The 24,290-nt window shown below is 40.3% G+C and overlaps 1 protein-coding gene across 1 annotated transcript in view; it reads right to left on the bottom strand.

Moving 5' to 3' along the window:
* Positions 1-24,290, bottom strand: part of CLASP2 (cytoplasmic linker associated protein 2) — a 977,269-nt gene that overhangs the window by 552,962 nt on the left and 400,017 nt on the right. The window contains 2 exon segments of the mRNA XM_030203481.1: positions 388-447; positions 2,148-2,218. Of these exon segments, the coding sequence (XP_030059341.1) occupies positions 388-447; positions 2,148-2,218 (131 nt within the window).

Consider the following 24,290-nt stretch of genomic DNA (forward strand, 5'->3'; position numbering starts at 1 on the left):
CAGAAGCGCTCTTCCACACAGCTGGTTCATCACACATGGATGGGAAGATTTAAAAATACCTCCACCAAGTGGAACAAGCTTAGGTCTCTGACCAGGAACAGCCCCTATCTAACAGCAAGAGGCAAATTTGAAGAACTGGATGTACATTTTTTTGACTGAATCCTTAGAAATCAAGAGATGATAGCTGAAAATAAATTAATTTTTACTAATTTGGAAATTTTTTTTTAACCACCATGAGACACTTAAAATGTTTTAATATTTGTTTGGCAAGATACTACCTCTGTAATAAATAGGTGGTAAAGATTTCTGAATTTAAAAAGGTCCTTAGTTTGTTATGGCAAATTTAGCAAGGGTTTTATAACTGAAACAAATTGGTGGTGCTCTTACCTTTCTAATGAATGAGTCTGCCATTCTTGTAACAACATGTCTAAAAATTCATAGCAGCGTCTAAGCAAATAAAACAAAGAAACAAAGTTGAAACCTTAGTCAGTACAGATACAGGGACTAATATCTCAAAATGGTAAAAGGACCTTCCCAAGCAGTCAGATTTAAAAGGCGGACATCTCTTTTCCCCTCCTGGACTGTTTCATTTTATAAGACCTTGTATAAACAAACTATGACAACAGACCAGAACATTTCTCATTATCAGGTTTCCAACATCACAATTCAGAATCCATATACATAAAATGCTTCAGCCCCCTAGCAGCAGAGTCTGCTTGTTAAGGACCTCTGGGGTGTGCATGTGCCTGCCTAGCAGGGCATACATGTGCAAAGTAGGTGGCATTCTCAGAGGACAACAATGTACATGGGCTGTCACATTGTGTGAACAAGTTGGGACGGTTCCATCACCCAGCATGGATCAGCTAAGGAGACAGTGGTGCCCCTTAAATAAAGCTTATGAGACACTGGCACTGTCAAACTAAGGGGCTGAGTGTTGGGGCCACCATAAATGTTCTGTTGATGTCTACTAATACTGATATGATCAGCAGATTAAAATTATTCTGATTGAACAAGCTGCCCAAACACTTCATGTGCAAAGTCTAAAAAATGTATTTCAAGATTTTTCACACTGTTATATATCCTTAGCATGAATATTTCTGTTAATCTTGCCCAGCAAGTCCTCCTTCCCTTAAGCCTTCTAATCCACTGACTTGAAACTGTACTTGGCCCAGAAAACTTTACCTTTTTTTCACTCCTACACGCAATCCAAATGTTGCTTCAGCCATTTGCGGTTTGGAAAACTGGCAGCCTACTGCTTTAGCAGCTTTCTGTAGGGCACAATGGATTCTTGACATAATGGGACTGAGTAGCTTAAATAGCGGGCTCCTGCTGGTAGACTGTAAATATTTTCCAGCCAAAGCTTGACAACAATAACCAACATTGTAGTATTAAAAATAAATTAAAATATATCTTCCTGCTTGTCCCTTACAGCTCCCCCTCTTCCCCTTTCCACAACTACTACAATGCACATTATCTTCATCTGAAAGAAAGAGGGAGTCCTAATGATGTTCCAATAAGAACCAACCTAGAGACAGATCAAGATGAGGTAGACTGTAAAACACATTAGCCATAAAAAAATCAATACATAAGTTCAGAATTGAGGAATTCCCTTATAACAGGAAAGCATGAGGGACTAAAAAGTATTTCTCCCAAAAATTAAGACTTGGAAAAAAGTGATTAATTTAAAAGTACAAGAGCAGGTAAAGAACCCAGTTTTGGTATCTTCCTCTGGAAACCAGAAAGTCAGGGTTTTCAGGATATCCCCATTGAGATTTGGAATTTATGACTAAGTAATGAATGAACGGTTTCTCCCACATGTAGGTGCCCCCTTTGCTTGTTTGGCAATCTATTCTTCTCTGCCATCTATTGTGAGATTAGCTGTTCTTGCAACATCACAGAGATATTTCCTTTCAAGTTTTTTTTATTTTTAGTTCTTCTAGTCTTTGGTTCTTAACCCAGCTGAGAGATTCAAGAGGAGGCGTGTTTCTAATGGTGCCTATTAATTGTATGTAAAGTACTTTATTTTTCTCTCAGTACTTGCACAATATCAAAGTACAAAACAAACAAACAAGAAAAACCCCACAGGTTTAAGACCAATACAACTAATAGAACTCTGCACTATATACTAGAAAGCATAAACCACTTACCTTCTAACAGCAACCGATTTTGATGTGCAGTTACTAGTGATCAAGGGAATCAGTCTGGGAACATGGGTATGCTGAAAACAGACAAAACTTTTAAGAACAAGTGCATTGACTATAATCTAGGAATACATCACTAAGGTAGAACAATCGTATTTTTAACTCTTTTTCCTGCCAGACTACTCAAGAGACATGGGTTTATTCTCTGCTACCAGCAGATAAAGACGAGAACCATTGGTTTGATGATATCACCCTGTACACAATCCTATGCAGCCCACAGCAAGCTGGTATTTCTCAGTCTCCAACAGTGGGAGGCAAGGTAAATCTGTGCAGCCTGGACCTCCACTCAGGCATTCTATTTCAGGGACTGGCCTAGGATGGTCTCCTTGGAAGACACATGCACAAAAAAGAATACTAGGAGACGTAAACAAAAGGGCTAGGATCAGCTTGGGCTAGTTCAGAGTGAAGGGGTGCAAAGCTTGATGGGTACTGTGTCACTTTAAATTCTCCTCCCCTATTACTGAAAGCCAGCCCGTAAGTAGTGTGTGTTGTTTCTCTCTGTGTGTGTGTGTATAGATAGATAGATAGATAGATAGATAGATAGATAGATAGATAGATAGATAGATAGATAGATAGATAGATAGATAGATAGATAGATAGAGAGAGAGAGAGAGAGAGAGATTTATATATATAGATAAGATAAACAGATACAGATATATAAATACAGATATAGACATATAGATAGATAGATATGTGAAATTTATAGAGGACCATCTCCATTCTTTCTTAATCCTGGCTGCTGAGAGGATGAGGCTCAGTCTTAGAAAGAGGATAGTCTGTTCAGGTAACATAACTCTGTTGCATTCCAGAAAGAACTTCACTAGCATATGTCTGGGTGTGAAGAATTATAAGAACATAAGCGTTGCCCATACTGGGACAGACCGAAGATTCATGGAGCCCAGTATCCTGTTTCCAACAGTGGCCAATCCAGGTCACAAGTACCTGGCAAGATCCCAGAAGAGTAAAACAGATTTTATGCTGCTTATCCTAGAAATAAGAAGTGGATTTTCCCAAGACCATCTTAACAATGGCTTATGGATTTTTCTTTTAGGAAAGTAGTCAAACCTTTTTTAAACTCTGCTAAGCTAACTGCTTTTACCACATTCTCTGGCAACCAATTCCAGAGTTTAATTACACAGTGAGTGAAGAAATTTTTCCCTGGTTTGTTTTAAATTTACTGCTTGGTAGTTTCATTGCATGCCCCCTAGTCCTAGTATTTTTGGAAAGAATAAACAAGCGATTCACATCTAACCATTCCACTCCACTCAGTATTTTATAGACCTCTATCATATCTCAACTCAACTGTCTCTTCTCCAAGCTGAAGAACCCTAGTGGCTTTAGCCTTTCCTCATAGGGAAGTTGTCTCACCTCCCTTATCATTTTCATCACATTTCTCTGTACCTTTTCTAATTCTGTTATATCTTTTTTGAGATGCAGTGACCAAAATTGCACACAGCATTCAAGGTGCAGTCGCACCATGGTGCAATACACAAAGGCATTATAACATTCTCATCTTTGAAGTTTTGGTGCCAAGACCGTGTTATTAATATCTCTCTACCAGATATTTTCACATTTCTACAGGACAGACTTCATAAGGGGTTGGCCTTGAACTGCCTGCACATGCAGATGGTAGTCACCTTATGTTATAGGTGGCTGGTGCAGGGTCAACCTTTAGTGGTTCACCCATATGTCAGGTGGTTTTTTAGGGGCGCAAAATGTCTGAAGCTCCTTTGGCATCCAATGGTGCCCTATGGGACTTGAGCCTTGTGCTCTCGATCTTGGTGAGGGTGCCATTTGAGGCCTTCCGGGAGGCTTCCCTGAAGGGCATCACAGTAAATATGGTTTTCCTCCTAGCATATTTATTCAGAGTTGCAGACCCTTCATTGCAAAAAGCCCTTTCTGATGATGTCAGAAAAAAGAATGGTAGATTCAGCTAGTTCTCTGAAGTGGCAACTGTGTCAGCATACATTATTCAACTCCTGTTGCCTTCAAGGTTCACTCAACTAGGCTTACACTTGGGTGGAGAACAGCCTGGTTCTACTACAGAACACTTGTAAGGTGGCCACCCTACATCATCTATGCATTCTTTTGTTTTGCATTCAGACTGAATACACAGGTTCAGCAGGATGCAGTCTTTGGAGCAAATGTACTAGAGGCAGGCTTGTCAAGATGCCTCCCCTATTTAGAAACTACTTTAGTACTTCCTACACATCTGAACTGGTCTGGAGAGATGAAAAGGAAGGTGAGATTAGGTTTTACCAGATAATTTTCTTTCTTTGAATTCCTCCAGACCAGCCAAAACCCATCCATAGGTCACAACATTTTGGAGCGATAGCCATGCAGTCCGCTAATCTCGTTTGGGGTAGCTTAATCTGATTAGAATTTGTCAACAGGCTAGATCCTGGCCTGGTTGACAGTTGTTCTCTGCCCTTTAATTTTGGTGATGGAATAGGATGTTGCTTTGTTACTCAAATATTGGCTGGATGTGGTTATACAGGACCATAGGGTGAGGTCATCAAACCAGTGATTCTCTTTATCCATCTGCTGGTAAAAGAGATTAGACCCATGCGTCTGGAGGGAGTCGAGGAAAGAAAATTAACAATTAAGACAATTTATCCTTATTTTACTATAACAAATTCCTTCTGCCCCTTGAGCTTCCAGCTCAATGAAACTTGTTGCATTGTAAGCATTCATTCACAGCTTTTCTAGGGGTCTCTCCTTTTAGTTCAGTCATCATAGTGAAAGCACATACCACAGATCCTTCCAGAATCCAACACAAACGTTCCTAAAGTCAGCCAATAAGAGTTGCAGTTGGGGATACTATCTCACTGATACGGTTCACAGTCAACACAACGTAAGACAGGTTCAGGCGTTGAAGCCAGGTCTCCTAAAAGGCAGGACACTTCACTGCTACTTAGACAGCCGCACAGTATTATACTTATATTTACAATGCAGTTAAAAGATTTTTTCCATTATTACAACAAGCATAAAAACCGTGGACAGGAATACAATAAGTTTTGCTCTTTAGCACTTGTATGCAAACTGTGCAATGAATACATTGCCTACATACTGTGCTGGTTCTGTGTTCTATAAATGCTGCAAAATTTCAACAATGAACTGGTATATGAAGTTTAAAAAAAACAACTTGTATTATTTTCAAGGTTAAATACAGCAGCTCTGATAGTGCTCACAGTTTATATCTGAGTGCCCCTCTGGATTCTTACTATATTAAGAACACAATTTATGTACAATTTAAACACAAACTATGTGTTTAAAGTTATAGCACTCCTTGCTAAATCATAACAAAACTTGAGTGAAAACTTTCAGATAATCTGTCACAGTCAATTTCAAACAGGAAAAACGTCCAGATTTTCTGTTAAAAAATGACTGCGTGATAGATATTTTTGAGCTGAAAACGTCTAAAATTAATAGCCATTTTCCAAAATGAAACGTCCAACTTATGAACAGGAAAAATACAAGGATAGGGACGTCTGTCTGGCATTATTTGAGCAAAATAGCCACACAGACATCCTGGCAGAGCAAAGGGTAGCCTAGTGGTTAGTACAGTGAACTTTAAAGCAAGGGACCCCAGTTCAAATCCCACTTTAACTCAATTTCTTTTTAATCATGCACCCTACAGGAACAGAAAAATACCTACTGTACTTGAATGTACACCACTTCAATAGTCTTCAAGCTTGCAGGCGACTTATATAATTAGGTACAGTAGATAAATTTCTGTTTCTAGAGGGTTCACAATTTAAAAAAAAAAAAAAGTTAAAGTGGGATTTGAGCTGGCGTTCCTTGGTTTACAGTCCACTGAACTAACCACTAGGCTATTCCTCACACTTGCTTCCTCCTTTGGTCAGAATGCCTCTAATATCTGGTTTTCCTTTCCAGTTTCAATTTTAGGGGATAGAGATGGGGACAGTAACCACTGGGGAATTACAGGGGTAATCCCTTAATCCCTGCAGTAGTCAACTGATCAATCAGAGCACTTTTTTTTTTTTTTTTTACCCTGGACCTAATTGAAACAGGTCTAACTCAGGGTGTCCTAAATGTAAATGGCTGTCAAGCAGATATTCAGTTGCACATGAGGGAAAAGTCTCAACTGCTATGGCTATGTGCACATGAATGTTCATTGTATAGCACATAGAAAAAGTCATCATAGACTTGAAAAACCCTCTAGTATATACTCAAAAAATATTTTTTTAATTTTTTAATCAATCTGTGTGTAGGTCTAATTAGACTTGAAACTCTGTGATCATATCAAATAATATCAGAAAAATGACGATAACAACAATAACATCACTTAGCTTATCACGAATCATGGAATGATGTCGTTCTAATAAGGCGGTGGATCCAAAAAATATATATTATGAATGCATTGGTTCCTACGGTCCCGTTTCGTAAATCTTCATCAGGGAACCCGCTAATTCATGGAACCCCGCACCTAAATCGCTGTCAATCAATCAGAACGAAAGAAGGTATAACTAAACACGGACAAATCCATTGAAACAAATAGTGAGATCACAATTATCATAATCCCTTAAAAGCAACATCATGTCGTTTTACCTATATTTGCAATGCAATTCCCACGAAACTCGTGTCTTCTAGAAAGAATTGTTGGCGTCCTCACCTGACTTCAGTATGAAATTAAAGAAAACTTTACCCAATCAATGACTGGAGCGTCATATGACGCAAAGATCGCTTTGACCAATCATCGACTGCCACATCAGTAATCAATTTAAATTTAAAGGGCCATAGACTGACTATTGTCACAATCCAACACTGAAACAACATTCTCTTTCAAAGAAAAAACATTCTCTTTCCAAGAAAAAGTATAATCCCAATCTGATGTATTATAGGAATGCTCCCCATTGTATGGTTGAATTCAAACCACTAGGTTCCAAAGTCTGTAATCTGTGGATCCATCTTTGTTCTGCCTGAAGTAACAGTTTGCTTCGATCTCCACCTCTGATGTGTGCCACCACATGATCTATCACTGTGCATTGAAAATTAATTAATTAGAAAAAATTGGGATATTGTACAACAACATCCTTTATTCAACAATTCTGAATTACAGATAGCTTTTTCAAGAGAACGCAATTTAAGGGAACTTTTATGTCCAGCAGATATTGTGGTCAGAAAACACCGTTACAGGTTCTCACACCAAATGTGGATCCTGTTCTTTCTGTAATATTATGATTGAAAATGACAGTTTCTGCAATCCAATAGACGGTAAAACATATAAATTCAGACATTTGACTACATGCAAGACCGATCACGTGATTTATTTTCTCAAATGTCCGTGTGAAAAACTATATATCGGCAAGACAGACAGAAGTTTAAAAACGAGATTGAGTGAACATAAGTCCTGCATTAATTCTTTAAAATGTGGAGCCCCTTTAGTCTCTCACTGCAAAGAGTTCAAGCACAATTTCGAACATTTTCAATGCACAGTGATAGATCATGTGGTGGCACACATCAGAGGTGGAGATCGAAGCAAACTGTTACTTCAGGCAGAACAAAGATGGATCCACAGATTACAGACTTTGGAACCTAGTGGTTTGAATTCAACCATACAATGGGGAGCATTCCTATAAATACATCAGATTGGGATTATACTTTTTCTTGGAAAGAGAATGTTTTTTCTTTGAAAGAGAATGTTGTTTCAGTGTTGGATTGTGACAATAGAGGTCAGTCTATGGCCCTTTAAATTTAAATTGATTACTGATGTGGCAGTCGATGATTGGTCAAAGCGATCTTTGCGTCATATGACGCTCCAGTCATTGATTGGGTAAAGTTTCTTTAATTTCATACTGAAGTCAGGTGAGGACGCCAACAATTCTTTCTAGAAGACACGAGTTTCGGGAATTGCATTGCAAATATAGGTAAAACGACATGATGTTGCTTTTAAGGGATTATGATAATTGTGATCTCACTATTTGTTTCAATGGATTTGTCCGTGTTTAGTTATACCTTCTTTCGTTCTGATTGATTGACAGCGATTTAGGTGCGGGGTTCCATGAATTAGCGGGTTCCCTGATGAAGATTACGAAACGGGACCGTAGGAACCAATGCATTCATAATATATATTTTTTGGATCCACCGCTTATTAGAACGACATCATTCCATGATTCGTGATAAGCTAAGTGATGTTATTGTTGTTATCGTCATTTTTCTGATATTATTTTGATATGATCACAGAGTTTCAAGTCTAATTAGACCTACACACAGATTGATTAAAAAATTAAAAAAATATTTTTGAGTATATACTAGAGGGTTTTTCAAGTCTATGATGACTTTTTCTATGTGCTATACAATGAACATTCATGTGCAAACATAGCCATAGCAGTTGAGACTTTTCCCTCATGTGCAACTGAATATCTGCTTTACAGCCATTTAGATTATCTAGTATAGTTAGCAGAGGATCTGTTAGGTATTTTGATGTCCTAAATGTAAGACTTGGACATTTCTTCATGTTTGTGTTAGACGTCCTGTTTTAGGTCCTCCCTAGTCCCGCTCACAACATGCCTCCTACCCGCCCCCAATACAACCCCCTTGCTATCTGGATGAACCGCAGTGTTGGACATTTTTGATAGTCAGACTTTTGGGGGACATTTTGAGACATCTATGTTCTTGAAAATGAGCACCACAGAACTTTGGCATTATTAATGTGAGCCAAGACATCTAAATTCCCTGTCATCCTATAAACTACAGGAAGCAGATTGCACAGTGGCCAAGTATGACTTCAGAAAAATTAACAGAACCTCACTTTTTGCCACAAATTCTTCCCGAGGTCCACAACTGCAAATATCTAAAATTTGTGTACAATTATGTTTGTTTTTTTAAACTATAAACTGTAGTGTGTACAATAAAATCTTAGAATGACTTTTTGGTCTCCAAAATTATGTGGTTTTACTTATAAGTCTCAAAGCTTATTTTGGTACCATTACCATTTCTTTGTCAATTTGTACAGCGCTGCGTAACCCTAGTAGCGCTCTAGAAATGTTAAGTAGTAGTAGTAAGGCTTATTCTACTCACGACCTGATAAAATTCATTATCCACAATAACAAAGGAAGGAGAAATTTTAGACACTTTCACATAGCTTTCAGATTATCCCAAAAGATTTCACTAAAGACTCACTCAGATGGCTGTCTTTTGAGGTTTCTATGATACAACCATGTCCCCCTATATTTACTTCCTTTGATGGATAAATATCATTACATTTTATCTTCCCATATCCTCAAAGCATCAGCTTGCTTACTACACAAATTCCGTAATGCTGTAAAGGCTGAAAAAACTCTGTCAGATACATGACACAACTCTAACTTTGACTCTTTTTTTTCCACTTTAAATTTTTATTATAATAATTCTGTAACAGTCATTTTCACAAAGAGCACATCCTGCTCACATTTGCCCACGCAGGGGCCCATATTTAATGGACTATAACATCTTGAACTAACTAACCGCATACACTTCTCCCAAACACATGGTATCTAAATAGTCCCATAAACAGTATCCGTTCCCCAACTAGACTGTGCGCCCATAGTATCAACATCACCTTTATTTATTGCATTTGTACCCCACATTTTCCCACCTATTTGCAGGCTCAATGTGGATTACATTGTGCCGGAGTGGCGATCGCCGTTTCTAGTTTGAGAAATACAAAGTGATATTGCATTAGACTTCATAAATGATAAGGTAAATTACAAAGTAGTTTTGCATTAAAGATCATAAATGATAGAGTAGATTATAGAGTAAGTTAGACGATCAAATATAGAAAGTTCATATCCTGCATGAGAAGTAGAGTGGTAGTGAGTAATGTGTAGCGTTCATTAGTGGCTGCGTAAATGAAGCAGTCAAGTGTAGAGAGTTCCATTTTGTCTAGTTTTGGTGAAGTTTCGTTTTCTAGTATTTAGGATGGGTCATTGTGGTATGCCTTTTTGGACAAGTTGGCTTTCAGTAGTTTTCAGAAGATTGTTAGGTCATGCATTGTTTTTATAACATTTGGTAGTGCGTTCCATAGTTGCGTGCTTATGTAGGAGAAGCTGGATGCATATGCTGATTTGTATTTAAGTCCTTTGCAACTGGGGTAGTGCAGATTCAAGAATGTGCGTGCTGACCTTTTGTGTTCCGGGTTGGCAGGTCTATGAGGTCTGACATACAGATCGGGGCTTCACCGTGAACGATTTTAGACCAGGGTGCACATTTTGAACACAATTCGTTCTTTTACTGGGAGCCAGTGTAGTTTTTCTCTTAGGGGTTTGGCACTTTTGTATTTCGTTTTTCCAAATATGAGTCTGGCTGCTGTGTTTTGGGCAGTTTGGAGTTTCTAAATGATTTGTTCTTTGCATCCGGCGTAGATGGCATTGCAGTAATCTACGTGGCTTAACACCACTGATTGTACCAGGTTTCGGAATATTTCCCTTGGGAAGAAAGGTTTTACTCTTTTGAGTTTCCACATTGAGTGGAACATTTTCTTTGTTGTGCTTTTCGCATGGCTTTCTAGTGTGAGATTTCGGTCTATTGTAACTCTGAGAATTTTCAGGCTGTCCGAGGCCGGAAGGGTGAAGTCTAGGGTGTTTATGGTGGAGGGTTTGTTCGTGTTATATTGTGAGAAGAGGATTGAGTTTTTTCTGCATTGAGCTTTAGTTGGAATGTATCCGACCATGAATTCATTATTTGGAGGCTGTTTTTGATTTCATTTGTGATTTCTTTTAGGTCATGTTTGAACGGGATGTAGATTGTGACATCGTCTACGTAAATGTAAGGATTGAGGCCTCGGTTTGGATAGCGATTTGGCAGGAGTCATCATTGGTTAAAAAGGTTGGTTGTGAGCGATGATCCTTGTGGTACTCCGCATTCAGGTTTCCATGGTGATGATGTATTCGAATTTGATTTCACTTGGTACGTTCTTGCAGTTAGGAAGTCATTGATCCATCTAAGTACGTTTCCTCCAATCCTGAAGTATTCCCACCCCACCAACCACTTCCAGCCCCTGCTCAACTTGAGAATGCCCCCTGATTCTTTGGGACACTCTCTCCCCCCTCCCAAACCCACCCACCTCCTACAATACTCCACACCATCCTAAATACATGTCAGTCGCTGTTGTAAAATCAAGCCCAGCCACCGTTATATGTTGTAGTACCCCCTCCCTGCGGTATGCCGTTAGGCGCTCCACTTGTATTAACTGACCCAATTTGCACTTCCAATCACCCAATGTTGGGGGGGTCTGCCCTTCTTCCAATGCTGTGCTATGAGGCACTTAGCTGCTGCCAACCCCAGGTGCAACCATTTACGCTCCTCCCAAGAGTCCCTCTCATTATGTAAGCCCAAGAGGCACACCAAAGGGCTGCACACACAAAGACGATCCAATCAACTTTACTAATGCTTTCATAACAGCCTGGCAAGAGGGCACCTCCCTGGGGCATGTCCACCATATATGTATAAATGATCCCCTTTGTGAGTTACACCTCCAGCATAGACCCGAAGTACCCGGGTACATTCCCTGTAGCCTTTCCAGCGTGTAATACCATCTAGTGAGAACGTTATGCACATTTTCCTGCACCAAAACACACACCGATGCTTTCTGGACCTCCCCACAAATAGTTTCCCACTCCTGATCGGAAAAACTGCAATTTAACTCTGCTTCCCAAGCCCCCTGAAAACTAAATGGTCTGGGATCACATCCCTGAAAAATTTATATATCACTGATATAGGTCTGGGCACCATCCTCAATAAGAGCCACAGGTTTTCCAGACTTTCCATCTCTTAAGGGTTCTCCCCCCTCCAACCTAATGTCCCCACAGAATGTTGTTATCTGCAAATAAGAAAACATATCCCCCCCCCCCCCCCAGGTAGGTCATACATGGAGCGCAGCATCTCAAAACTCTTCATTCTACCCCCCTGTAGCACAGCTTGGAAACTCAATATACACACTTGCTCCCACCATACAAACGTAGTGTTGTCTTTCCCCGTCCCAAAGTTCCGTTCCCATCGCAAGGGCGCAAGTGTAGATACCCTATCCACCCATCCCCATTTCTTCTGCACTTTTCCCCACAATCCCACCAAATGTCTCACGAACAGATTTTGTATCCCGCTAAGCCCACTTCACTCCCGTCCCTTCAGTAGTCCATAAATAGGAACTCAATGACCGGTGGGGGCTATATGACACCTCCACCTGGCTAGCTGGCTTTATTCCCCCCCCCCCCCCCAATGCATAATCATCCGCAGTTGAGCAGCATAATAATGCCACTCAATATTTGGCACCGCCCTGCCCCCACCTCAGAAGCCCCCCACAACACACGTCCCGCCAAATGGGGATGTCTGCCCTCCCAGATAAACTGTGAGAGAAGACCCTGCAGTTGCTTAAGTGTCTGTCTCGGAACCTTCACTGGCAGTGCCTGAAACAGATATAACAACCTAGGCAGCACATTCACCTTCACTACTGCCATACGCCCCACCAAGAGAGCCACAATCCTTTCCAGGACAGCTCCACAATTTGGCCTATGATCTTCCCATAATTGAGATTATACACCCCCCCCCCCCCCCCCATCCCCAGGTCCTTGGGATCTGAATCCCCAAATAACGAATATGATGCTTTGCCCATTTGAAAGCAAACAGTGCACTCAAACTACTCTCCTCCATGTGGGTTAAAGAAATCCCCAATAGCTCACTTTTATCCATATTAACCTTTAAACCAGCATATCTTTCAAACTCACTAAAGATCTCCAACACCGTAGGTAGCGTCTGCTCAGGATCCACCACATAAAGTAACAGATCAGCAGCAAACAAAGCAACATGATGTTCCATCCCCGCAACCCTAACACCCCAAATATTTGGGTGCTGACATATCATTTTCGCCAAAGGCTCTATGTACAAAGCAAACAAGAGGGGCGACAAAGGACATCCCTCTACCAATTGGGAAAAAATGTATATCCCCCATTCATATTAATGCATGCCTTCGGAGCTGCATAGAGGGCCCCCAGCCAAGGACCAAAATTCTCTCCAAGGCCCATCCGATTCAGGACTTCTCAAAAAGACCCCCAACTGACCCTATCAAAGGCCTTTTCTGTGTCTATAGCCAACATGAATGTGCTAGACGGGATCTTTGCGCCTCCCATATCAAATGGAGAGTGCGCCTTATGTTATCACCAACTTGCCGCTTAGAGATAAACCCAGACTGGTCTACATGAATCAATTTCGGCAGTACCCTTGCCAACCTGTTAACCAGGACCTTGGCCATTATCTTTGCATCCACATTCAAGAGTGAGATAGGCCTATAGGAACCACAAACAGTGGGGTCTTTCCCTGGCTTAGGCAGGACTGTTACCCCTGCCTTGGACATGGATGCCGGGAGCCCATTACCTTCCAAAACTCCATTACCCACTCGCACCAATAAATCTCCAAGCTCTTCCACAAAGCACTTATAAAACCTCGCTGTACCCATCTAATCCCGGTGCCTTTCCATTAGGAAGCCTTTTATCACTCACTGTACCTCCCCTATTCTAATAGGTTCCTCAATCTGAGCTCTTTCAGACTCATCCAGTCAATGTAATGGAACCTGGTCCAAATAGCAAGCCATATCTGCAGCTGATGTACCAGCAGAAGCACTATATAAATCTTGGTAATATTTCACAAAACATTTTCCAATATCTAAATCAGTATAGTGCCATCCTCCCCTATCATCTTTCAGATAAGGGCGCACCCTCTCCTCGCCCGTAAATAACGGGCCAACATTAGACTAGATTTATTAGTGAACTCAAAACACTGCTGTTTTAATTTAGTTCTCATAAAATCCACCTCCGCCATCTGCAATTGTGCTATTTCCCCTCTCACTTGCTTAAGGTCTCCCCATATCTGCGGCATAGGGTTTCTTTTATGCAACTTTTCTAAGCTCACTAACCTCATACACAGAGTCAGCGAGCACTGCCCTCTTTCCCTTTTCTTGCACGCCCCCCATTTAATCAAGGTACCCCTCACCACTACCTTCAACGCATCCCACAGCACCCCATCGGTTACTTCCCCATTGTCATTGAAGCGACAGAATTCTTGAACATTAAGCTTAATATCTTCCCGCACTTTCTCATCTCCCAGCAGTGACTCATTAAGTCTCCAGACTCCTTGTCACCTGCATTGACCCAGCCCAGTTAGTTTAATCCACATTGGCAAATGATCAGATACACAGATTGTCTCTATCTCAGCTGCCTCCACCATGTGCCATCCATTGCGATGTACCCACAACCCATCTATATGGGAATAGGTCTGCGCTACATGCGAGTAAAAGGTGTAATTCTGCTGCACCCTATGTAGCAACCTCCAACAATCCACCACTTTCAACCCCTTCAAAAATAGTACCAGTGCTTTCCGCCCAGGGTCACTCTGCTGCCCCTCCTGCCGAATGGTCCAATCTTGCATCGGGGCAATGTCAAAATCCCCCCTACCACCACCTGCCCTCCAACAAATGCCAAAAGCTCTTCCTTTAATAATTGTTAGAAGTTCGTCTGCCCCACGTTTGGAGCATAAATACTGATCAGTGTCAGCTCCTTCCCCTGCAACCACCCTCTAAGGGCCACACCTCCCACTAGTATCCTGAAACACCTTTTGAATTGCAAATCCACAAGTCTGACGTATCAAAATGGCCACTCCCCCATCCTCTTTGGCCCTTTTCGATGAATCACCACTTCCCGAAAAGGCCTACGACGCAACATATGAATATCTCTCGGTCTTAAATGCATTTCCTGCAAGAATGTCACATCCCACTTTAACCTACTCAACTCCTTAAATACTCTACTGTGCTTCCCCGGATTATGAGCCTGTTTACATGCCATGTACCCACCAATAAGGACTCTCCCCTACCGTCCCCTGACCCCCCCCCCACCCACCTCCCCATGCCTACTCCTCCCCACAGCCATCCCCCTCCCCCACCCCCTGCTTCAACCCCAATCCCCTCTGCTTCAACAAATCCCCACACACCCCCCCATCCCCCTCGCCGATATTTCTCCCAGTAGATCAGTCATCCCTCGAGGAACAAACGCACGCACCTGGGGCTTAAACCTCTCAAAAGCTAATCCCTAGCCCTCCCCCCATCTGTTACTTTCATTCAGCCTTTGCACTCTTACCCAGCCTCCCTCACCCCACCAACCCCAGATCCACAAATTGCATGCCCAACCCCCCTCCAATCACATTCTCTCAGCTCACCCCTCTCAGCCGTACAACAAACTCACATCACCTCCACTCTCACCAGGGTGCCATTTCTTCCTTCCCCTCCGACCACCTACATATAGCACCCCCGAAATTGGTTGCTTATCTGCAATAAGTCCTCAATGAATTGGTCAGTCATGCACAGTTCTGCTTTCCTTCAGGAAGCCTGCTTGTCAGATTTCTTTCCCCGATCCACCACCATCTGCCATACTGAATCCGCTCTGGATTCCTTGGCTGTCTCCGACAACTCCTGCTGACCTGGAACACCTCTACACCCCAAAGACCGCAATGTAGACCATGATTCATCCGGGGTCTTCACTCTGCAAGACTTCCCCTCCACCGTCAGCCTAATTGCATATGGGAAGAGCCACCGATAGCGAATCCCCTTTGACCGCATGAATACCGTGACTTGTGTCATGTGTTCTCTCTATGGCATTCGGTAGTGCGTTCCACAATTGCGTGCAGATGTAAGAAAAGCCGGACACATATATCGATCTGTACCCAAGTCCTCCGCAGTTGGGATAATGAAGGCTCAAGAAAATTCGTGATGAGCTTTTTGTGTTCCTTGCTGGAAGGTTTAGGAGGTCAGACATATATGACGGGACATCTCCATGTAAGATTTCATGAGCCAGAGTGCAGATCATACAATGCGTTCTTTCAGTGGAAGCCAGTGTAATCCCTCTGAGGGGTTGGGCACCTCCATAGCTCGCTTCTCTGAATATGAGTCTAGCCAGTGTACTGGGCTGTCTGGAGTCTCCTAATGATCCATGCTTTGCAACCGGCATAGATGGAACCATAACAGTCTAGATGGCTTAGTACCAATGACTGCACCAAATTGCAGAAAATCTCTCCTGGGAAAAAAGGCTTTACTCCCCTAAGTTTCCACATTGCATAGAACATCTTCTTTGTTACATTATTCACATGGTTGTCTAGAGTGAGATTTCGGTCTATAGTGACTCCCAAGAGTTTCAATGTGTCCGTAACTGGAAGGGTATGGTTTGGTGTTTTTATGTTGGTATAATTAGTTTTATTATACTGCTATGAGAGGATGAGGCATTGAGTTTTTCCTGCATTAAGTTTCAGTTGGAATGCATCCGCCCATGAGTTCACCAATTGGAAGCTGTTATAGATTTTATCTAGTATTTGATAGATCATTTTCGAACGGAATACAAATCGTGATGTCATCAGCATATATATATGGGTTTAGGGATTGGTTGGATAGTGACTTGGCTAATGGTAGCATCATTAAGTTAAAAGAATCGGTGAAAGTGGCGATCCCTGAGGCACTCCACAATTGAGTTTCCATGGTGAAGATATAATCGACTTTGATATTACTTGGTATGTTCGTGTTGTTAGGAAGCTTCGGAAACAATTCAATACATTTCCTCAGATGCCGAAATATTCTAGAATGTTCAGTAGAATATCATGGTTCACCATGTCAAACGCGCTAGACATATCGAATTGTAATAGGGAAGACACTGTTGCCAGCTGCCATTAATTGTTTGAATTTAGTTAGGAGTGTTATAAGTACTATTTGGTGCTATGATTGACACGGAATCCAGATTGGGATACATGCATAACTGAAAATCTGTTCAAATAGTTAGTGAGTTGTTTGGTAACTAAGCTTTCCATTATCTTGGTTATCAGTGGTATGGATGCGACTGGACGGTAATTAGTTATGTCATTTAATTTTTTTTTGGCACTTTGGGAATTAGTATATTACCTTGTCCATAGGGAAGATCCATGTTGAAGCATATAATTTAAGTAGGAGGTGAGATCTATCTTGAAACGTTGAGGGGATGATTTTATTAAGTAACTAGGGCATGCATCTAATTTACAATGGGATTTGGAGAATTTGTTAATCGCTTGGGAGACTGTTTCCTCCTTCAGTGAATCAAAGTTTATCCATATTCGATCTGCTGGATATTCATCAATAGTTGGGTCTAAGCAGTTAATGAATTTTTCATATTCAGATGAGTTGGTGGGTAATGAGGAACATAATTTAATAATTTTCTCGTTGAAGTAGGTGGCCAACTCAAACGCTGATTGTGTGTCTATATTAGTGGAAGTAATCGGTGATGTGTCAAGAAGATTGTGTACAAATCGAATAGTTTATGTATGTCCTTGTAGTCACTTAGCCTTACCAAACTTTGTAAGGCTAAGTGCTTTGAAAATATGCCTCAAGGAGTAGCAATGGGATTTGAACCAGGCACCTCTGGATGTCAAGACTGGTGCTCTAACCTCTAGGCTACTCCTAAAACAGTACACATCTCTGTCAACAATGCAACATGGAAGAAAAAATAGCAATGTACTTCCTCTTGTATTGGGGGGGGGGGGGGGGACAAAACAAAAACAAAGCTATAAGAAATGCACATTCCCCAAAGCAGACATTTTTCCAATCACTAAAAATTTAAAAGATAAATTTGTATTTTAACCATTGTTCTATTTTTAAAATTCTTTATTTATTTTCATTTAAACATAAAAATTACAAGTATCCACTTGAATAAACAACTATTCATAAAAAGGCAGTCACATAGTTAAATAAGGAAACAAGTTCTAAGACAGTCCACGATATAGAGGGAAATCCAAGAAAAGAAAAATCACCAAAACAAGGGTCAACATGCAATATTAATTAAATAGTTAACTGAGAGAGAACCTCATAATAATTATATCTACGTGGTTTCAATCAAAAGTACAGGTGAGGACACATCTTCCCTGCTTCTAGAAATACTTTTTTTTAACTGATCAGGATCAAAGAAAAATCTCTTTAGGCCAAAAGTCACAGAGCATTTACAAGGAAATTTCAAAAACATTTTGGCTCCAAGTGCAAGCACCTGTTGCCTCATCTGAAGAAATAAATTTTCCTGCGATCCTGTGTCCTGTTAGTTAAATAGAGAAATATTCAAATATCCAAATTTTCTGTTCCATGAAAAGTTTTGGTCTGTGATGAAGAATAGCTTCAAAATATAACCCCAATCCTGAAGAAATACAAAGGTTACCAAGAGAGTACTTCATATCACAGTTTCCATAGCAGATTTGTCAAGAAAAGTAGTTAAATCTAGACTGTAATGTAAAGACATCGCCATTGTTCTACTTGACAATCAATTTTTTTAGTGTGGTCCTGGTCTCTTTTCACGCTTCTTTTATTCATCTTCTCCTACATTTGTTTCCAAAGTTTCCTTTCCAGTACCCTGGTATACATTCGAGGGTACTGAAGGAACTAAGGGAAGTTCTAGTGGCTCCACTGGCTGACCTTTTCAATGCTTCTCAAGAGTGTGGAGTGGTCCAGGAGGACTGGAGAAGAGCAGATGTGGTCTCTCCACAAGAGCAGAAGCAAGGAAGAGGTTGGGAACTACAGGCCAGTAAGTCTGACTTCTATGGTAATTAAATCAGAGAATAGTAAAGTTTTTGGAATCCAATGGATTACAGAACCCGAGGCAACACAGTTTCACTACAGGCAGGTCTTGTCAGACAAATCTGGTGAATTACTTTGACTGTGTAATAGGTCAAAATGAACAGGAGCCTGCCCAAAAAGAGATTTATGTACTAGACATGAAATTTTGTATGCAATTCTGAGTTTTAATGGTATATGGTAAACAATCCTCACCAAAAGATCAAGTGTACAAGCATCACTCCTAGGGGGCACCAGGGTGTGCATCCTCATACTCTTAGCTTTCTTCAGGATGAATTTTGATTATTGACTCGTGAAGTAGCTACTACCACTGGAAACTGGAGCCCTCTATGTATTTATTTGTTACATTTGTATCCTATTTGTAGGCTCAATGTGGCTTACAAAGTAACGGAGAGGTGTTTGCAGACTCCGGTGTAAACAAATACAAAGTGATATTGTGGTAAGATAAAGTTCATGGGGCACAGCCACATTAGGGAATCGTACAACGGAATAGTTGTGTTATGTCCATTACGTACTTTAGTTTTGTTGTGTTGCAGAGATCAGGCATTTATGCTGGATTGGTAGGGTATGCCTTTTTAAACAGGTCATTTACTTTTTCCGGAAGTTTAGGTGGTCGTACGTAGTTTTCAAGGCTTTTGGTAATGCGTTCCACAGTTGTGTGCTTATGTAGGAGAAACTGGATGCATAAGTTGATTTGTATTTGAGTCCTTTGTGGCTTGGGTAGTGCAGATTTAGGAACGTTCGTGTTGATTCGGATGTGCTTCTAGTTGGTAGATCGATCAGGTCTGTCATGTATCCCAGGGCTTCACCGTAGATAATTTTGTGAACCAGAGTGCAGATTTCGAAAGCAATGCGTTCTTTGATTGGGAGCCAGTGCAGTTTTTCACGGAGGAGTTTTGCGCTTTCAAATCGCATTTTTCCCAAAGATGAGTCTAGCTGCCGTGTTTTGAGCCGTCTGAAGTTTCTTTAATGTTTGTTCTTTGCATCCCGCATAAATTCCATTGCAGTAGTCTAAATGGCTTAGTACCATTGATTGTATCAGGTTGCAAAATGTTTCCCTTGGGAAGAATTGTTTCACGCATTTGAGTTTCCACATTGAGTGGAACATTTCCTTTGTTGTGGATGTCACTTGGCTCTCTAATGTTAAGTTGCGGTCCAATGTGACGCCGAGGATTTCCAGGCTATCTGAGATAGGGAGGGTGTAATCTGGGGTGTTGATTATTTTGGGGTTGTCCGCGCTGTGTTGGGATGAGAGGATGTCAGTGTGTTTTTTCTTTGTTGAGTTTTAGTTGAAATGAATTTGCCCAAGAGTCCATGATGTTCAAGCTGATCTTGATTTCGTTAGTGATTTCTTGGCTCAAGACATAATATTCCAGCTTCATGTTTAAAGGTGCCACAAAGATAGGTGTCTCCCATATATGCCTCTACGAATGTAATGGATAAACACTACCACAGTTTCCTTAGGGGATCTGAGAAACGGAAGGATTGCCACCATTTCCTACTCGTTTATCCTCATCCCCCATAAGAAATGGAATAGCTTCCTCCATCTCCTTCACAAATTCAGCGGAGTGGTTCTCCAAGTTGATATTTTCCGGTGGAGGGTAAGGATTCAAGGTAAGGCCTGTTAATGCCTCCTAATCAGAGCTGACCTTAGATTGACAGCTGCAGCCTCAAATGTGTATATCAGAATAATGTTCTGCAGGGGTTGAGAACAGATGTTAAAAGTACTCAGTGGGGTCGACTCTGATACAATACAATGCCTGGTGAAGCCTCTTCCCAGATCCCTTTATGTACTGCCAATGGACATTGGACTGGCTAGTACGATATTGATGCCCTTTGAAGTATCAGCAATGATGCTCTGCCTCCCAGTACTGACAAATGGCTGCATCAATGCTAATGCAAACGCCACTAAATTAAGCATTTTTTTTTAAGACCCACTTATTTAACTTTTGGCAGACAAGGTGCTGGGGACATGGTATCCTGCTAGATATACTTGTCTGAGCTGAATATTGATGTCAGATTTTTTTTTTTTTTTTAAGGCTAGTGTGTGTGTCTATCCCTTTCCTGTCAAATACCGGCGTTCCTCTCCAACTGTTTGAATTGTTTGTTTTAGACTGTATACCACCTTGACCCACTCACCAGAAAAAGCTGGAACAAGCATCAAAAACATATTTGCCAAATGGCAATTCAGTGTCTTCTGGATTCTCCTATCAGGCTGACATTGTCATGGGTTAATTTCTTCAAAATGTAGTCAATAAACCTTAAAATTTTAGTACGTGCTACTAAAGTAAGCACCAAAAAGATGCCTGGAAATACAGACTTTTATCAAAGATGTCTGGAGTTAAGCAGAAGTTAAATCTTCCTGGGTCACCAGAAACGTATTAGTGGCTGTGACTTCAGCCCTTGAAGGCTTTTGTATTCTCCCAGGTATAGACAAGCATGCTTAGTCCTCTCTGGACTGCCACAAAATCTCCATGACTCTCATTATTGTTCATAGACCAGGGTTGGGCAATCTTGGCCCTTGAAGTCAACAACTCTGTCTCAAAGACTGATGAAAGTGTGATTTTTTTTGGTTTGCTCAATGTCCCATATTGGGCAGTGTCCCTTTGATGTTGATGTCAATGCAGCAGAAACTTTCACTTGAGCAAAGCTTATTTAATATTTTTGACTTTATGTACCATCTTATATATAAAATCACAAATATCTTGTCTCGATAGCTTCTACTGGTGCTCAGTGTCAAGAAAAAGTGATGCTTCTCAATGCTAATGCAACACCAACATCTGTCCCAGTCCTAAACAGGGTTCTTCTAATAAGAACAGAGGCAAAAACAATTTGGTCCAAACAGGAAAAACAGTTTTAAGAAGTACATTTCTTTTACTTACAGAATTCCATGAAAGAAAAAATTCATATAGACATGGGAACTCCAGAACATGTGTCATAGAGCTCTCTAGAAAGCTCTCTGTTTACATTTTGACATTGGGGTCCACTGGATGTGGTCATCTATCACTCCATTCCCGTATTTGAGGGCTGCTGTCCTGCTTGTCCATTAGTACAGACAAAAAGATAGAGGGCTGATTAATGCATGAAAAAGGGAAGATGGCCTACAAGACTATTCAAAATTACTTGTACTGTTTGTGGGTAAGAAACAGAAAGTGACTGGAAAAACCAGGGAACATTATTTAATTTTTATCTTTTTCTAACAACTCTTTAAAAGCAGCCATATACCTAAATGTAACTCATTTAAACCTCAGGTTTGAAAATGAGATGCAGTAAATCTAAAAAATAAAAAAAGTGACCGCTAATTTAATATGAAAATGCACAACATCCGTAATAAAGAGCCTTTCATTAGAAAAATATTCCTTACTCCCAAAGGGGGCAAACACGCACCTAAATAGAACTTACAAAAATGATTAAACAAGTCTACTTCAAAATATGTTTCACATCATGATCATTTAGTTACAAGAACGGCTATGGTAAGGTACAATAATCTATTAGCTATACTGTTACAGAGGGTTGTTTTTTTAAAACTCATGGTGAAAGTTGAATTCTTAGACTACAATGCCACACATAACACAGAAAAATCAACTATTCTCATTACTCAATTTTCCTATATCTATCACTGGTCAAGCTTTACAAGGCTGGCATTGGTAGTTAAATAATAAGCTATTTACAGGAAACATTTTTCTAACCTATTTAAGTAATATCTTTCTTCTTACTGTATATGTTGGATGTCTGTCCATCATATCTTTTGAAATTCCCCCCGGCCCCCCCCCCCCCCCAGTTTCATATTCTATTGGTTACTTGGATTAACCCACTAAATTACCAAATCAGGCGTAAAGTCTTATAAATCACTATGAGAGCCAACGGATAGCAGTTTAGAGTGGAAACGCTGTCTATATTTCTCCCACAATATTTCAAACCCTGAAACAGCTGAGTGGGATGGAGCTAAGCAAAATGCTGGTCATCGTTGGGCTGGGGGATTGAAGAGCATTATGAGGAGTGGCTCAATTTATGCATGTAGAGACAACTATTGCTTTTCAATGCATTAACACGGGACTTGTGTGCATTGTGCAATGTCTATTTTTAAACTGAATGGAATGTTCTAACTGGAACTCGTAAAATGTGTATTGCACTGAAGCTTGAAGCTGTTTGGCACTAGTGTTGAAGAACAAAGAAACATTTATAAAGTAATAGAGGTCTATGAATTGAATGAAAACTTAAAAAAAAAAATAACTAAAAGGAACATATAAATAGTCGACTGAATTGGACTGGGAAGGTTTTTTAAGCAGATGATGAAAAGTAGATCTGTGAAATCACCTTAAGATCTATAAATCTTGATTTGGAGCTCTTTGAGGCTTTTTCCTTCCTTTAGAATTATATCTCTTATTTCCAATGAGTCATAATTTTTTATACTTGGATTTACCTACATTATCTCTAGGTAATTTTCCTGACAGTTTGGGTGAAATAGTTTTTATACCAATACCAAAGGGATCCAAAACAACCTAAACATGCAGTGCCTAGGCCTGTGGCCTATATCCCTTTCTTAACTAAACTAACAGAGGGCTTAGTGACAGTGCAGCTGGTTCATTACTTAGACATGTTTGACATCTTGCCTACTTCTCAATCACGGTTTTGTGCTGCTTTTTTTTTTTTTAAGCAAGAAAACAGTTTTATGTTCACTACTAGATCATGGCAGGGCACATTTAAGTAAAGGGGAAAATGCATTATTGCTTCAATTTGACCTTTCTTCCACATCTGACTTGGTGGATCATACTCTCCTGTCACAAAACCGTGAGGAAATGGATATGGTGGGGGGGGGGGGGCTTCTAACTTGGTTAGAAGGGTTTTTTTGTCAAAAAGATCATATAAGGTTAAATTACACTCTGATTTATCTTCCCAGTAGCATAATATATGTGGTTCCACAGGGTTCTCCCCTGTCCCCAATACTTATAATATTTTTCTTCGATGACTTAGTTCATTGTTGGATAGTAATGGTTTTATTCACTATATCTATGTAGATGATACCTCTGTACTAATTCTACAATCATTATCTAACATTAGCCTCATTAGAGTTCAATTTTGTATTGATTTCATAGAGAAATGGATGTACGCTCATAAATTAAAACTTAACACCAACAAATCAACATTTTTATGTTTCAACACTAAACTAGAACAGACTCCTAAATCTATTATCAATCAAATTGAATAAAATTCTTCTCATTGTTAAAATCCTAGGAATTCAAGTCGATAGTTCCATATCTATGGAAACATAAGTCAATACAGTCAAAAATGCTTTTTTTCTGATGAGAAAGTTGCGTACCATCCGCAAATATTTTGAATTTGAACAATTTGAGTGCCTAGCCCACACTTTGCTGCTATCGTATCTCGACTATTTTAACTGTGTACACAGGTTGCACAAAGGGGATATTAAAGAGACTCCAGACCATGCAAAACCGACTATAGACTGATTT

Source organism: Microcaecilia unicolor, chromosome 1, assembly GCF_901765095.1.
Source record: "Microcaecilia unicolor chromosome 1, aMicUni1.1, whole genome shotgun sequence".
In the NCBI taxonomy this organism is placed as follows: domain Eukaryota; kingdom Metazoa; phylum Chordata; class Amphibia; order Gymnophiona; family Siphonopidae; genus Microcaecilia; species Microcaecilia unicolor.